Genomic DNA, 15,000 nt, shown 5'->3' with positions numbered 1-15,000 from the left:
GTCAGACATTTGTCTTTGTCCTTAATAGGGTCCTTGGTGCCACTCCCAGAGGTATAAAGTTCTTACTTGTGACTCCTCCTATGTAAGGGGTTCATAGACAGATTCGGTTTGTATTCCTAATCCATGGGGAGAAGTAGATGACTGATCAAAATCAAGCGTCTGCTCATATGCTGGATTAGTGCACCCGGTTGGAGGCCTGGCCTTATTTGGTCCTGGCATTCTTGATCCATCTGATTCTGGCTTATCTACAACATTATAAAGTAGTGGGTCATAAGTAGAGCCACTGGGTCCGACATGGGACTGCTTTTCATCATCAGGGTCCTCTAGCATATTATAAAGGGGTTCTTGAGCGGTCTCTGGTTTACTTTCTGGGCAGTTTTGTGCCTCCGGCCCTTTGAGATAAGTGTACACTTGGTCCCCTTCAGCACAAGGGTTCTGGAACCCAGTTTCACAGTTAGCATTAGTGGGTGTAACATAAGTTGCACCATCATCTTGTCCACACTTTGGCCTCTCAAGGTCCATATACAAGGCATCGGATGTGGACCCATGATCTGCACCATCTTCATGAAGGTTGACTTCACTCGGTTTTTGAGGAAAACCAGGTCTTTGGCATAGTTTTCCTGTGGAATATGGGTTTGGTCTTGTACTTCCAGTTGCACCTCTGACGTTTGGATTTGGAATTACTATGGGACGTTTAGATGTTGAATTACATGTAAGTGGCCTAATGTCACTGGACTTTGGATTTGGTGATGTTGACTGCTCGGGACCGACTCTTTTTACACCAAGTCCTGTAGTGCCGGATGGTTTTTCCTGGCCTTGATTCAAACTCTGATACATTAGGGACCCAGGAATCTCCTTTTCCAAACTCAGATACACAGGGGATCCAGGTGCCTGCTCTTCCAGGGTTTGGTACAGAGCACAATAACTGTCATAATTACTGTCAGGGTTGCTATAGACTGCTACACAGTTGCTTTGCCCTAGCAGGGAAAGACAAAACATGAACCTGTTAGTCATACTGTACCTCACACTACACATCCATGTTGCTATAGTGAGGAGATGGGAGCTGAAGTCAAAGGTTTCTGATCTTGGTATTTTTGATTAGTAATTTTAAAGTGTTCCTTTGTCTTGGTTTTGTGGAAAAAGGCTGTAGCTAATGCTGTAGCTAATGCATCATCTAATCTCTCTCTAACAAGTCTTTCTTACAAGTCTCTACATACATGTACACCTGTATGTGTATGCACATGAACATGAATATTTCAAGTATGCATGTGCCTCATGCGTATTATATGACTATATGAAAGTACAATAATTGTGTTACCGTATGTATAATATTACGGCAATTGATTTGTAAGAATACCCTATAATAATTTGCAGTCTTCCTACAGTAGGAAGATACTGTAGTCAAACCCTTCTGCTCGGCTACACTGTATGTAAGCTTCTATATTACATGTATTATTAAATAATTGTTATTGGCTGAATGCAAAAAATGGCCGCCAACAAATTACTTATTCTTTTGTAAACAAGTTAATTAACCAAACTAGCCATCGTTGTTAACACGTGTAAAATTGAAAGAATTTGGGCTGTAAAACGACGCTAGTTTGGCTAATTAACGCAATTTAAGACAAAAGAAACATTGTTGGTGGTCATTTTGGAATTTGGTCAATAAACGAGGGTTTTAATTAGTCATCATAATCATCCACCAGTGATCCACCTAGCACTCTCTACCACCATCATCCCACTCAATTGAGTGGTTGAAACCCAAATTCAACAAATAAGTTGATCATGTTAGTTTAGCATTACACTGTCTTACTTTTACCATTATGTCAGTTGTGTTTTCTATAAAAATAATTACCGGTATATGTCAGTTTGAATTTATATGCTAGTTTAATCTACAAAGAATCATTGTATTGATAAATTGATAAATTGTCTTGTAAAAATTTTAATGTTGCACTCACTATGGCTGATGATGATGTGTTTGATGCTACTTTTTAGGCCAGGAAACAAAACTTACACTCGAAGTAACAGCGAGTCCATAGTTGCACTTGCAACCTCTTTGCCAGACAAAAACAATTATTTTTATCCATCTCTCTCCGGGACTCATTATTTTGAAAACATATCTTTCCATTTGTTGTGGTTGTTCCAGTACACCTTGACGGCAAAAGCTTGCTACTGCTCACACCGTGGGAAAGGAATTTCATCAAAATGCTTAATTGAAGTGGGTGGGGCAGTCACTCAATAATTCGGGACCAATCCACAGATCGGTGGTTTCCATAGTATTGACAGCTGACGAAAAGCATTAGCTACTTCACTGATCACAAGAGCACCCAACAAGTAAATTAAGCAAAAGCCATTGAGAGATAATTATTTCTAGGGTCCTTGTAGCTTTTAAAGACTGTGTAAAGAGATTTTTTTTATCAGCTAGAAGAATTTGATGTGTTCGGATATCTTAGCTGAAAATTGAAGTGTCCGAAAATTTTAGGGAATGATATCTTCATTCCAGGAATTGCTAGCTGGACGTTAACTTCTAAAAACTTCCCAGCGTACAATTAGCTCATCAGAATCTGCTAGGTGACCTTTTTAAGTGCCAAAAATTGTAAAAATATCCTTTCCGAAAACGTAAGGGACTACTTTCTTTTCCCTTGCTGCAAATCTTTTAGGTGCTGTTTTAGTAAAGCTGTTTGGCAATGTAGAACCCAAATTCTTACAACAGTTTGACTCTCCCGAACACACATTTTACCGAAAATTATCGTTGGGTGCCCCTGTGATCAGAGAAGTCAGCTACTAGTCTTCTCCCCCTAAACTGAAGTGGTTAAAGACAGCTGATAATAAAACTTTCAATCCTAAAATTAAAACCCATTTTGACAATGACAATAGCTGGTTACCCTGGTTGCTTCTGCAGGTACTGGAGCAGACATAACATAAAACAAAAGAAACCAAAGGCAGAAAACAAAACAACTCCAAATAAAGACTAATCCCAAGTGACCAAAAATACAATCGTGCTTTCTGGTGCCTGCATGCAGAAAGACTCATTACTCTACCCAAAGCAACCGCCAACAATCCTATTGAAACCCATCTTGATGTGATTAATAATTATGTGAAAACCGCACCCAGTTGTTCAAAGCCCAGATAAAATTACCTAGTGGATATGTTGCTGGTCATTTTGTTCCTTATAGGTTCATTTGCAACCAAACTAGATCAAGTTGTTTCAACCTACAATCCGGGTCAAAAGACTTTGGGACACTCATCAAATTTTGGGCGAAAAGTAGAGAATTTACTGCACATGTTTCCATCGTTATTATGAGCAACACATGTTCTCCTTTGGCTGCCTTTTTCACACGCCCCTTTCCCCCACACAATGTTGAAACATGTGAGAAATTGATGAACGGATCTTGATTTCGGAGACCGTGAAAAATCAACATTGTAATGGGGGAGGGGGAAAAGCGCGAACCGTCCCAACAGTTTTGACCAGGATTGTAGGTCAATGTGGAGCAGGTGCAAAACACAGGTCAAAGGTCATTGTTTGAATACAGATAGTATCCTAAACTCTCATCAAAGCTATTGTAGCCTCAAGCCAGATTAGGCCTAAACAAAAGTTTTTAGGCATAACGTTAGCATTAATTTTGTAAACGTTTAGGGTTGTTTCTGTATCATTTGGTAAAAAAGCGACCTGTGACCTGTGTTTTGCCCCCAAAATGACCCACAACTGTAGATTGAAACAGGTTGACCTAGGTTGAAACAAAATGACCTAGTTTGGTTGCAGTTTAACCTAAGGAACAAAATGACCTGCAACAGATACATCACTATCCAGAGCATAAAATATAGTTCACATTGAACATTGGTCAAGACCTTATAACTACATGATGTGCTAAGCGTGTGCATGTTCACAGTTACCAGGGCAACATGATGATGAATCAAATCTTTGCAGAGATCGAAACTGAAGGATAACGACTTTTATTTTTTTCTAAGAGGGCACGGTAATGAATCCTGCAATCTGATTACATGTAGTCCTTACCACAGTCCTGATTTTCCTATCTCTGCCCACGGTCACGGTAATGCTTTCCACAATTAAAAAAGTGATTTCAGAGAGGAAGGGAGAGAGAGGGAAAAAATAAACCAGCTAAGAGTCGGGCCGTATAGCAAAAAACTGTGACCTCAGTCTTGAAAAAACTGCCCTCAGCCTGTAGCATTGGGCAGCATTTTCAAGACCTCGGTCACATATTACGTTATACGCCCCCAGCTGGCAATTACATAATTATAATTATATCCACTGGATAAAGTTATCTGGCCTTTGAAAAACTGGAGCCTGAAGGAGAACTACCCAGGGGCTTTAAAATTGCTCACACATCACTGGTGCAGGGACTCTCCTTCTTTTGGACCAATCTGCCCCTTCAAACAAATTCTACTGAGTGGTTAGAGTAAACTTACAGAGATAAGATAATAATGATGACAATGACGATGAAAGGAAAGGAACTTTATTTAGATGTCTAGTTGTTCTAGCGCTGAAGCACTAATTGGGGACACTGTAAACTGAAAACAATAAATCAACACATTAATCAAATCAACATTTATGTTGGTTTTTGAGGAAAGTGGAAAACCGGAGTACCCGGAGAAAAACCTCTCTGTGCAGAGTAGAGAACTATCCAACTCAACCCACATATGTCACTGAGTCTGGGAATCAAACCAGGGCCACACTGGTGGGAGGCGAGTGTTCTCACCACTGTGCTATCCTTGCACCCCTATGATGATATTATAAAATAAAACTCTGCTCACCATTGCTTGGAGTATCTTGGTATCTTTGCTGTGCATGCTCCTGGGGTTTTTCCATTTGAAATTCGTCCCCTGAAATACCATACACAGGATTCCCCACTGACATGGAAAATAAGAGAACAAATTAAACACTTCAGTACTACAGGTGTCAGATCAGTTTGTTCTCTTACCAACTGTTAGCCTGCATAGCTGATGGGATTGTTGACGCAGAAGGCAGATAACGAGTGGCGAAGTCACGCAGAGATTGTGGGGAGGGGGGGGGGGGGGGGAGCACAGCGCACAGCTCCCCTTCCCATTCTCCATGCGGCTTTGCCACTTATTATTTCCCTCCCGTGCCAACAATCCCTCCTGCTATGCATGCCAGGCTAACAAACTGTACCTTGCTTCTTCACCTCCTCCGTACTTTTCCTAAAAAGAAAATTGTAAAAAATTATATGAACAAATAACATTCTCATCATGCATCAACAATAATTAATGTATTACTAGACGTACACAAGGGCGGATCTAGGATTTTGGCTAGGGGGGTCCACATGTCAGCCGGAAATGCACAGGAAGCCCAAAAACTTCGAAAACTAGCGGTTTTAAGGCACAATGGACCGCTGTCTGTTATTTAGGTTTTTTATTTTGTTTGTAAATTTTAGAATTTTTAACTAAAACGTTTTTTTTTGGTAACCGAGGGGGGTGCACGTGCACCCAGTGCACCTCCCCTAGATCCGCCCTTGCGTACATGTATGAACTGCAATAATAGGCCAGCTTTGCACTTTCATGGTTAGACTGGTACATCTACAGGTGTATGATGATGATGATGATGATGATGATGATAATGATGATGATGAGAAGGAGGAGGAGGATGAAAAAGATGGTTCCCCCACATTAGCCTCCATATCATGCTTGTTCCACTTCAACCATTAGAATACAAAACTAACAATTATTCTTAAAGCATATTGACATCAAGTTGTTACAACAACACATTACAACATATTAGGTCGCAATAAATGCTATTATTTTTTTTTTACCCTTGTGACACAGCTTAGATGAGATAAATCAACATACCCAGGCAACTTTCTCCGTTTCCGAGAAATTAAGATGATCATGACTACAGCTGCAAAAAATGAGGCACCACCAACTGCAGCCCCAATCAGTACCCCAATGCCAACTTTCTCAGTTTGAGCTTCCTGACTGCCTGGTTCAATGGTACCTTCAGTAGAACTAGATGGCTCTGGTGGGTTTATCTGACAAAAAATAGGGCAGAACAGTGATTGAGAGAAAAGTCTGTTGTGACAGGTGTGCCCTTTAAATGAATCTCTCTGGTGACCATAGTGGAGACTACGTAGGGTGTGGTTTGGAAATATACAATGTATGTGGTGACAGGGGTGTGCTTTAGACAAAGGTCTGTGGTGACAACAGTGTGTCTAAAGAGTTGCCTACGTATACTGTATTAGGGAGTATAAAATAATGATTTAGAAAGATGAAACTGCTTACGAACTTTCATCTTGCGAACGAAATGGCGTGTTTTCTTCAATGATCAGGAAAATAAGCGATTCAAAATAGTCAATCTCTTTGGCTTTTGTGTCTGTGAGGGTGGTAAGCAGCTGCTTTATCACTAATATCAGGCATTTCTTCAGTTTTATGCTGAAAATATCGTAATTATGCGGAGGATGCGGATTTTAGGGAATTATGCGGATCCGCATCGCCGCATCCTGTCAGATGCCATGTGTTTAGGCCTAAGGTTAGCATTTTTGTAAAGGTTTGGGTTGTTTCAGCTAATGTACCCTTCATCCCCTACAATACAATATGTACTTAATTGACCGCTCCCCATAGGGGCTTTGCAGGGCCAATGAAACACAGTTAACGAAATGACGGAACAGAACAACAACAACAACTGTTAAGAATCCCAACTGGCCGGAGGCAAACCAGTTGGCTATTTACAAGTGCAGCTGAGAAGTTGAACCAGGGACTACCAGGATCAAATTCAACGAGTGGTCAGAGCCAGTCTTGAACCCGGGATGTCCGGATCTCAAGGCAACCGCCCTAACCACTGGGCCACACTGCCTCCGTCCCTACCTTGTTATAGTACCCTTCACCCCCACCCCCAACCCCTTACATTCACCCCTCACCCCCTACCCCCCACCCCCAGAATAGTCATGCCATTGACAGGAGGGTCCCATCCCCAGAATAGTCATGCCATTGACAGGAGGGTACTTGAGAGAGATGTCTGTAGCAAGAATAGTAAGCTTTCAATAGGCATCTGTATTGACAAAAGTGTCCTTTGAAAAGGTGTCAGCGGTGACAAGTGTGCTTTTAACAGGCAAATGTCTGTGACAAGTAGAGTGTTCTTTAGGGAAGAGTCTACAATAACAGTAGTATGCATACGTCTGAGATACAGGTACAGTGTCTGTGGTGACAGGATTGTGCTTTTAATTAGAGGTATGTCTGTGGTACCCTGGATGCCAGAGGTTTTTTCTCTCATAGAACAATGGAATAGCGAGTTGCGAAGCAGTGTGAAAAAACCTCTGGTTCGAACCGTTGAGAACCTCACTTACATGCCCGGTTTGATTGACATTGAAGAAACTCACATGTTCAGAAACTCAGCTAAACTGGTTTTTTGCACACAAGCTAGGTCATGTTACTTTGTTTAAGATTCATGCTCCACAGCACTCACATAGAGCACAAAACAGAAAAATAACAATAATTACAACTGAAGTGTATTGCAGGGTTTGTATGTGTAATCCACCAGTAATTGGCAGGGATAAACGCAACTTGTCAAAAGTGGTTGATCAGAGCATGGCTTGAGGTTGATTATTTTGCTACAAAAGCAAAAGACAAATGGAAAAGTTCAAAAATTAAATGAAAGCTTTCAAATTGGGGGTTGATCATCAACAGTTTAATGCGATTTTTATAATTCTGTGCAATCTCATCTTCAAGTGACAAACGCCAAACTGCGTTTTGGCTTCCATCAGTCAAACTTCTGATCCCAATTAAGCCAAGAGTTGACCCCGAAACCATGGGTGCCAAAATCAGTAATAATGATGCGTGACATAACCTACCAATCAGCATCTTTGTTTCCCCAAAATGGGCTATTTCAAACTTGCATGTCAATTCTGGTGGACATACATGTATATTAACTCCATACAAAACTGTGAGAAGCCAAACGAGAGCACACTCCAAGAATGACTTGAAAGATAAGTGATTTCCCGAAGCCAGTCAGAAGCACAGCAAATACAAAAATTAATCTGCATTTTCAAAAATAAACTGTGGAATTCCCTGAACTTGTTCTGGCTTCAATACCTCGATTCCCGGAAACGTAGTTTGCAGCGTTTGCTGCAAGAAGACTTGTAATCTCTTGTTTGATAGCAGCTGAAAACCTGTTTAAACCACTTTCTGTTGCTAAACCAATCAGAGTACTTGTTAGAACTGACCAGTTCCTGGAACCAATCAAATCACTGGGGTCAAAATCTGACTCTGGGAGTTCGAAACAGTATCCCATTGGACTGGCTTTCTCAAACAACTCAACGGTTCAAACCAGAGGTTTTCCTTGCCACTTCGTGACTCGCTATTCCCTCGCTCTAAGAGAGAAAAAAACCTCTGGCATTTACATTTAGGGTACAGTATGTCTGTGGCAAAAGAAGTGTGGCTTACAGAGTTTCCTGTCCTAACAGAAAATGTGCTTGAGAGAGAACTTTGTCAATGACATGCACTGGGGAAATATCTGTCTGAAGCATTCATGGATATTGTGTTCTAAAAAGAGGTGTCTCTTTTTCAAGGAAATCTGTTTAAGATGAATTCTTTACTCCACATTGTGCTTCATCTTACTCTTCAGTATTAAGTTATCAACAGGTGTTTGCTATTAGTTGAAATGCTTTACAACATTTCAATGTGAACATGTAGATTACAATGTCTAGGATGTACTGTCAGACTGGGCACTAAAAAGGTGCCCGTGTATGGTAGACACTCACCCATGATGGATCTATTGAGGACATCATAATAACAGCTTTGCTTTGTGTTCCTGCATAGGATGATGTCAACTCTGGCAACAGTATTCCAGTGCTTGAAGATATCACAAAGGCCAGTGTTGATGACAATTGTGCTAATGGCGTTGATGCTATTGATGATTTTGCTAGTGGTAAAAGCAATGACGATAATGATGATGGTGATGGTGATGGTGACCGTGATGGTGAAGGTGATGGTGATGACGGTGATAGTGGCCATGATGGTGATGATAATGATGCCCGTGATGGTGCCAATGGCAAAGATGTTGATGAAAAAGATGATGAGGATGATAACACTGGTGAAGGCAAAGTTGGTAAGCTCGGACAAACTGAACAACTTGAAGAAGCATTATCTGCAACAATTCAAATAACCAAAGACAAACAACTCTCATATGAAATGTTGGAAATTAAAAAAAGGATGCAGAGCCTGTCAAGTCCTATCTTCACCAGTTAAATACTTTTCATTACAGTATAGTTAGTTAATCAGTCATTTTTAACATTAATTTTATACCTTGTAATTGTTACACAGAATGTCTGAAATCCAGCTTGCTGATCGAGCCAGTCACCATTTAGTCATTAAATAAAGTTGACTGATTGATTGATTGATTGAGTTACAGGGCTGTGGAGTATGATTGTTTGAAAATAGAGGGAGGGGGGGGGGGGGGGGAAGGGCTAGGTTTTGGTATGGTCCACACAGGTGGTGTGATGTGAGGGGGAGGGGAGGAGGTGAAAAAAACATCGTAGAATAAAAGTGAGGGAGTGGAGGGGCTACAGCCCCTCCCTCTTCACGTACGGCCCCTGAGTTAGTTTTAAAAACAAAGACTTTGAAATTACAGACCAAAAAATCAGCCATATATAGTCAGGTTACTTGAAGCTGTTTTCCAGTAAAAAAACAGCTCAATAAATTATTGTTACTGTATGTACTCACAGGTAACTGATCCTAATGCTTTGAAAAGAAAGCAGCGAGTCGAAGGAGTAGAGGCACTGCATGTGATAGTCAAACGTATGATCCTTCCAGAAAGGCTTCCGTTAATGTCTGGTTGCCACTATTGAAAAAAAAAATCATTCATTTTTTTAGAAAATATTTTTTAAAGTATTAAAGAGAGAAATGTGACCCTCCACGCCCTGGGTTTCAGAAGAGGTATCTAAATGGTTTCACGTTTCTCAAAAAGGGTTTTGGAAGGGTTTCAAGAGGGTTTCAAAAGGGCTCCTAAAGGGTTTTCAGTGTGTTTCAAGTCTTAGAAGGGTTCGGAAAGGGTTTCAAAATGGTTTCAAATGGTTTTGATAACAATTTTTTTTGACAATTGTGTTCGTAATCCATTCTAGCATGTAAAATCAATACTGAGGCCGCAAGACTTCGAATTTTACATTTTGTAAACAACAAAATCACTTTCCACGCAAAATACATGTATATGCCCAGATTTAGGTCGAAACAAAGGAAAATAACTTAATGCATTAAATATTACTTACAATGAATTCTACTCAAGAGTGGGGTTCTCAGTTGAAACCGTGTCCCGCAATGCTGTTCTCACTTACATGTGGCCTTGTAAGTGTTAACGCTGTGCAAAAATGCCTCCATTGATTCAGTAGATCAGTTTGTCAATCAATCATTTTTGCAGTGTTAGTGACTAAAATACAGTAGTCTAGCAATGGTTGTTCAAAATTCCAATGAGAACTCTGGACAGTATAAATTATATAATAATTTATTAGTAGAAGTAATCTCAGATTAGTAAAGGGCATTTGACAATTACTTTGGAAGCAAGGCAGAAGGATGGCAGGAAAAGAAAAGAAAAGTATTTTTACATATCAACCACTTATTAACTTTTCTTAGAGGTTGTTGCAATTGCTTTTGTAGTCTATCTTTAATAGGGTTTACAAAATAAATAATAAACAAAGTCAATCCTAATATAGAAGTCATGTACGATAAGCGTAGTGCAAAATCCAATGGATGACAAGTCCAATCCACGGTTCTAAGGAGATAAATTTAGCACACCGTGCATTGAAGGCAAAAACTCACCAATTAAAATTATAATGGTGTTTAAAGCAATATTCTTGTCCTAGACAGTCCAGTCTGGTTGCCTGATGTTCCAAATGAGAGTCTTTCAGGCACAAACATGCAGGTCAATGCAAAACGCTGGTAAAGAAAGGCTCGGCTTAACTGCAGCATTTTTTTTTGTGTTTGTAAATAAATTTGAACATCTGTTCAGCATTATCACAAACTATGTAATTGTCTTGTTGCCTTACAAGAAGCCGAATAGCCTCGTAGCCCCGTAGCCATGAAGCCACGTAACGTAAGTAGCTCTGTAGCCATGTAGCCACATAGCCATGTACTGTAGCTCCATACACGTAGCCACATAGCCAAATAGCCCCGTAGCCATGTAGCTGCATTGCCACATAGCCATAATTTTAAGAGGTACAGCTTCAAGTGGTGGGGTATTCTGCAGTTACTCCAAAGGTTCGATAAATTTGTGAGTCTTAATTCCGATGTTTTTCATGTAAACAAACGGTTTCATAGTGGGTTGAAGACTAAAACAGCAAATAATTATTTTGTTGAGTAATAGTTGTGAAAGCACAAAAGTGCAGGACAAGGAAAAACACCCGCCCGATAAAGAGGTTCAATAAATTCTTGTGACCAAGGTTTTTCCAAATGTTGCTGTTGCTGACTATCGCACAATCCCCAAAGTTTCCCGGAGCATTGAGATAGAATAGGCCAAAATTAAAACAACAAGATAAAATAAATATGGTCTAGAACACCCTCGTAAGCTGGTAACGGGCTTAACCATGTAATGCTAGCCTCATAAGATCCTGAAAAAGGTACACAGGTTCAATGCTCTGACAATGACCCTTGATCTTACCCGAAAGTCCCAGAAGCAATTGCCTTTCATAGATGCCATATGCATCGTAATGCCTTTTTTCAATCGGAATAGTCATTTAACCCTTTCAGCCCCGATAGTGCCAAATGGCACTTATAGATTTTACTCTGTCTAACGCCAGACGATTTTACTCGTCAATGGGGAACCCCTCGGGGCTTAAAGGGTTAAGCTAACAGCGTGAAAAAACTATGTCCCCGTTTAACCCTTTCAGCCCCGATAGTGCCAAATGGCACTTATAGATTTTACTCTGTCTAACGCCAGACGATTTTACTCGTCAATGGGGAACCCCTCGGGGCTTAAAGGGTGAACAGAATCCTGACAATTCATCACCCTAGGAGATATAAATCTTTCATTTGTTGTACATACAATATTGACAGAGGTCTACACAAGAACAAATTCGCCAAAAGGACTCTTATTAGACAAAGTAGTAGACTATTGCCAAAAAGTGAGAAAAAAAACAGCCCGGTGATTAAGCCTGATACGCCAAACCAGTAAAAAAACTCCTTCTATGAGAAAAAACAGGAAACATATTCTCCAAACCAATGCAAAATGACCACTGGTGTTAAGAGGTCGCAAAAAATGTAAACAACACCAAGCGAAAAAGCGAAAACTCCCCCAATCAAACAACGTAGACGGCTGATTGGTGTCAAGTGAATGTCACAGGTCATAAGGGTGGTATAAATCATGGCTAAAAGTGTGAATGCCAAGCATAGCAAAGTCTCAGGTACCTATGGGAAATACATTAGTGCGCGATAGCCTGATTTAGAAACAGAACAGGAATATCAGTTGACAATGGCGTGCACAGCAAAATATCCATATTAGGTCATAATTATTAGAGTAGAATCCAAAGTATTCTGCGAGCTCTCCCTTCATCAACTGACGTTCCCTTTCTGTTCAACATGTCCTCTACACCTGAAATGATGATTATCGACAATTCCTAATAAATTATTTTCTGGCTGTTATCGACAATTTAGATCATTACTCTGTCCCAGGACAAGTTGCATTCCTGGACAGGATTTAAACCCAGAGCACCCACTTTGAGGAAATGTTTTTATCTACTTAACCACTAAAGATCAACTGGCTGACAATTGTACTGATTATTTACCAACACTAATTAGTACATTGTATATTTAAAATAAGTCTAGTCTAGTGCTTGATTTTAAAATGGTTAGCTTTCTCTTGAGGTTTGGGTTAGGGTTAGGGTTCGAACTAGTAGCCAATATAAACAGACATTCCAACCCTCCTGATTTGATGTGTTGCCTCCCGCTCTCCCCATTTTTATCATATTCTCCCAATCTATCGTGAAATTCTGAAAACAAAGGAAAAAATTGCTTGTCTTAAGTATTTTTTATGATCTGAACTGTAAAACGTTACATTCATGTATTACACTTTCTTATCCTATGTTCTTGCACCCAGTCTCTCCATTGAACACCCCGTGTTAAGCAGACTCATATTAAAGGCCAGCAGTGTCACTCCATTTAGCAGCTCCAAAACGGACAAGTATGGCCTGGACTCCAGTGATAAGAATAAAGACCTTACAGAATACCACAAAAATCGACGTCAAAATGTATGAAATGCCACTTGAGAGAAACTAAACTTGCAAAATTTCCAAGGGGGAATACCACCAGACCCCCCTAAAGCATGCGTCCTTGGCCCTAAAAAATACTCCCTTTTTTGCTTCAAAAGGGGTTGGAATGTCTGCACAAACAGACTGTGTTAATGCTAGCTTATACTAAAAAAATGCAAAAATTATTTATTAATGTATACCAGTAGTTATCACAAATCCAGAAAATTATATACAGTCACCTCTACTAAGTAATCATTGCCCTTCATCTCAAGTGTAAAGAGCCCAGGCTCAGCAACATGTCGCCAGAAGCTCTGAAAGCCGTCATAATCATGGAAGTAACTTCCAGTCAGGTTGCAAGTTTCATCCTCCTTATGGTTACGACCAAATTTAAGTGTCTGGTCCTTGTTTAGTTTTTCACTTGTCAAGTCAACAGTGTCAAGTGTATCACCATTCAAATATTGTTGGCAACCTAAAAGAAAAGTGAAAAAAGGAAAGGAAAGGAAAGGAACTTTATTTAAGTGTCTAGTCATTCTAGCGCTGGAGCACTAATTGGGGACACTGTAAACTGAAATTAACAATTAACAGAAATCCAGTCAAATGTTGGTTTTTGAGGAGAGGGGAAACCGGAGTACCCGGAGAAAATTCCTCGGTGCAGAGTAGAGAACCAACAAACTCAACCCACATTATGATGCCCGATCTGGGAATCGAACCCGGGCCACAATGGTTGCAGGTGAGTGCTCTCGCAACTGCGACATCCCTGCACCCCGCAGGGATGTAAGTCATTCCTTCAGAAATAAATGCATAACATTAATAAAACTCCACATTGACGAGTAAAATCTTCAGGCATTAGACCAAGTAAAACCTGCTAATTAATTATTCTGTAGGCTAAGGGCTTGGTTGCTTAATACCAGATTTGTCAAAAAGTGCAAGTCTGAGACAGTCGGACCATGAATTCATGCCTGTGCAATCAACTGTGCATTACTGTACATTTTCTCTTTCTGGCCTATTACTTTGCTTCAATTTGTCTGTAGAGCATACAGTCTAGAAGCGTATAAGTACAGCCCATGCACTTTTACCATGTAAATTCCTCCTTGACTTAAAATCTGTTTGACAACCAGGAACCTTTATAAATATAAGCCTGTCCCCCTTTTTTTCTCTGCTTACCACTGAACAGTCATACCTAATTCTGGGTCAGTGACAGTTGGAGTAAAAAAAAAAAAAAGAACAGAAAACTAAACAAAAAGAAAATCAGAAACAATCTTAAAAAACAGTTTCAAGCTGTAAAAGGTGTCAAGTGCCAGGGGGCAGAAACGAGTACAGAGTTGAAGCTTAAAATTATGTTTTCCTCCCACTCATGCAGAAAGCTTCTCCTGTTAGAAGAGTGTCGCACGCATTTACTCTGGGGTTGAAGTTGAAACTGGAAATCTGTGCATGGGCGAAACCAACACTTGTATCTCAGATTAATTAAAAGTTGAAAAATGTTTTACAAAATCATTACCTTCCTCATAATTTTTTTTTTTTTTTTTTTGAAAACTCAAAAGTACCTAAGACCTTAGACCCGGGGTCTTAGCTTTCGTAGTATGAAAACTAAGACCCTTTGTTAACAGTGGTAATTACGGGAAAGAAAACCAGGAAAACTTACTGCTAGTCAGAGATTTGAGGGCCGGATGTTGTCTCCCTACAAGGTTTAACTTGATGACGTCATGATACATTCTTTCTTGTCACTTTGAGTGTTGTGTGACAGAAAAAAAAACAGTGACATTTGCCGATGTTTACTTATTGGCATGGAAAACCTAATATACAT

General features: G+C 40.0%; 2 protein-coding genes and 1 long non-coding RNA gene across 6 annotated transcripts in view; 1 reads left to right on the top strand and 2 right to left on the bottom strand.

Annotated features, from left to right (window-relative positions):
- The window catches only part of LOC138011650 (uncharacterized), a 21,010-nt gene extending 12,110 nt beyond the window's left edge, over positions 1 to 8,900 (top strand). For all 3 annotated transcript variants that reach the window (XR_011124755.1, XR_011124754.1, XR_011124753.1), the window contains one exon: positions 8,782 to 8,900. This is a non-coding gene — a long non-coding RNA (uncharacterized lncRNA). The remainder of the gene's footprint in view (positions 1 to 8,781) is intronic.
- Positions 1 to 15,000, bottom strand: part of LOC138011648 (uncharacterized) — a 64,659-nt gene that overhangs the window by 7,907 nt on the left and 41,752 nt on the right. The window lies entirely within an intron of this gene.
- LOC138011647 (uncharacterized) overlaps positions 1 to 15,000 on the bottom strand; it is a 26,459-nt gene that overhangs the window by 2,615 nt on the left and 8,844 nt on the right. For both annotated transcript variants that reach the window (XM_068858759.1, XM_068858758.1), the window contains 7 exons: positions 13,436 to 13,665; positions 9,685 to 9,802; positions 8,724 to 9,109; positions 5,821 to 5,999; positions 5,147 to 5,175; positions 4,771 to 4,866; positions 1 to 977 (listed from right to left, as the gene is read on the bottom strand). The exon at positions 1 to 977 is cut by the window's left edge and continues 2,615 nt beyond it. In XM_068858759.1, the coding sequence (XP_068714860.1) occupies positions 79 to 977; positions 4,771 to 4,866; positions 5,147 to 5,175; positions 5,821 to 5,999; positions 8,724 to 9,109; positions 9,685 to 9,802; positions 13,436 to 13,665 (1,937 nt within the window). In that variant the 3' untranslated portion in view covers positions 1 to 78. The remainder of the gene's footprint in view (positions 978 to 4,770; positions 4,867 to 5,146; positions 5,176 to 5,820; positions 6,000 to 8,723; positions 9,110 to 9,684; positions 9,803 to 13,435; positions 13,666 to 15,000) is intronic.

Source organism: Montipora foliosa, chromosome 7 (assembly GCF_036669935.1).
Source record: "Montipora foliosa isolate CH-2021 chromosome 7, ASM3666993v2, whole genome shotgun sequence".
NCBI lineage: Eukaryota > Metazoa > Cnidaria > Anthozoa > Scleractinia > Acroporidae > Montipora > Montipora foliosa.
Note: the sequence above shows the minus strand (reverse complement) of the source record. Positions and strands in the feature narration are given on the sequence as shown.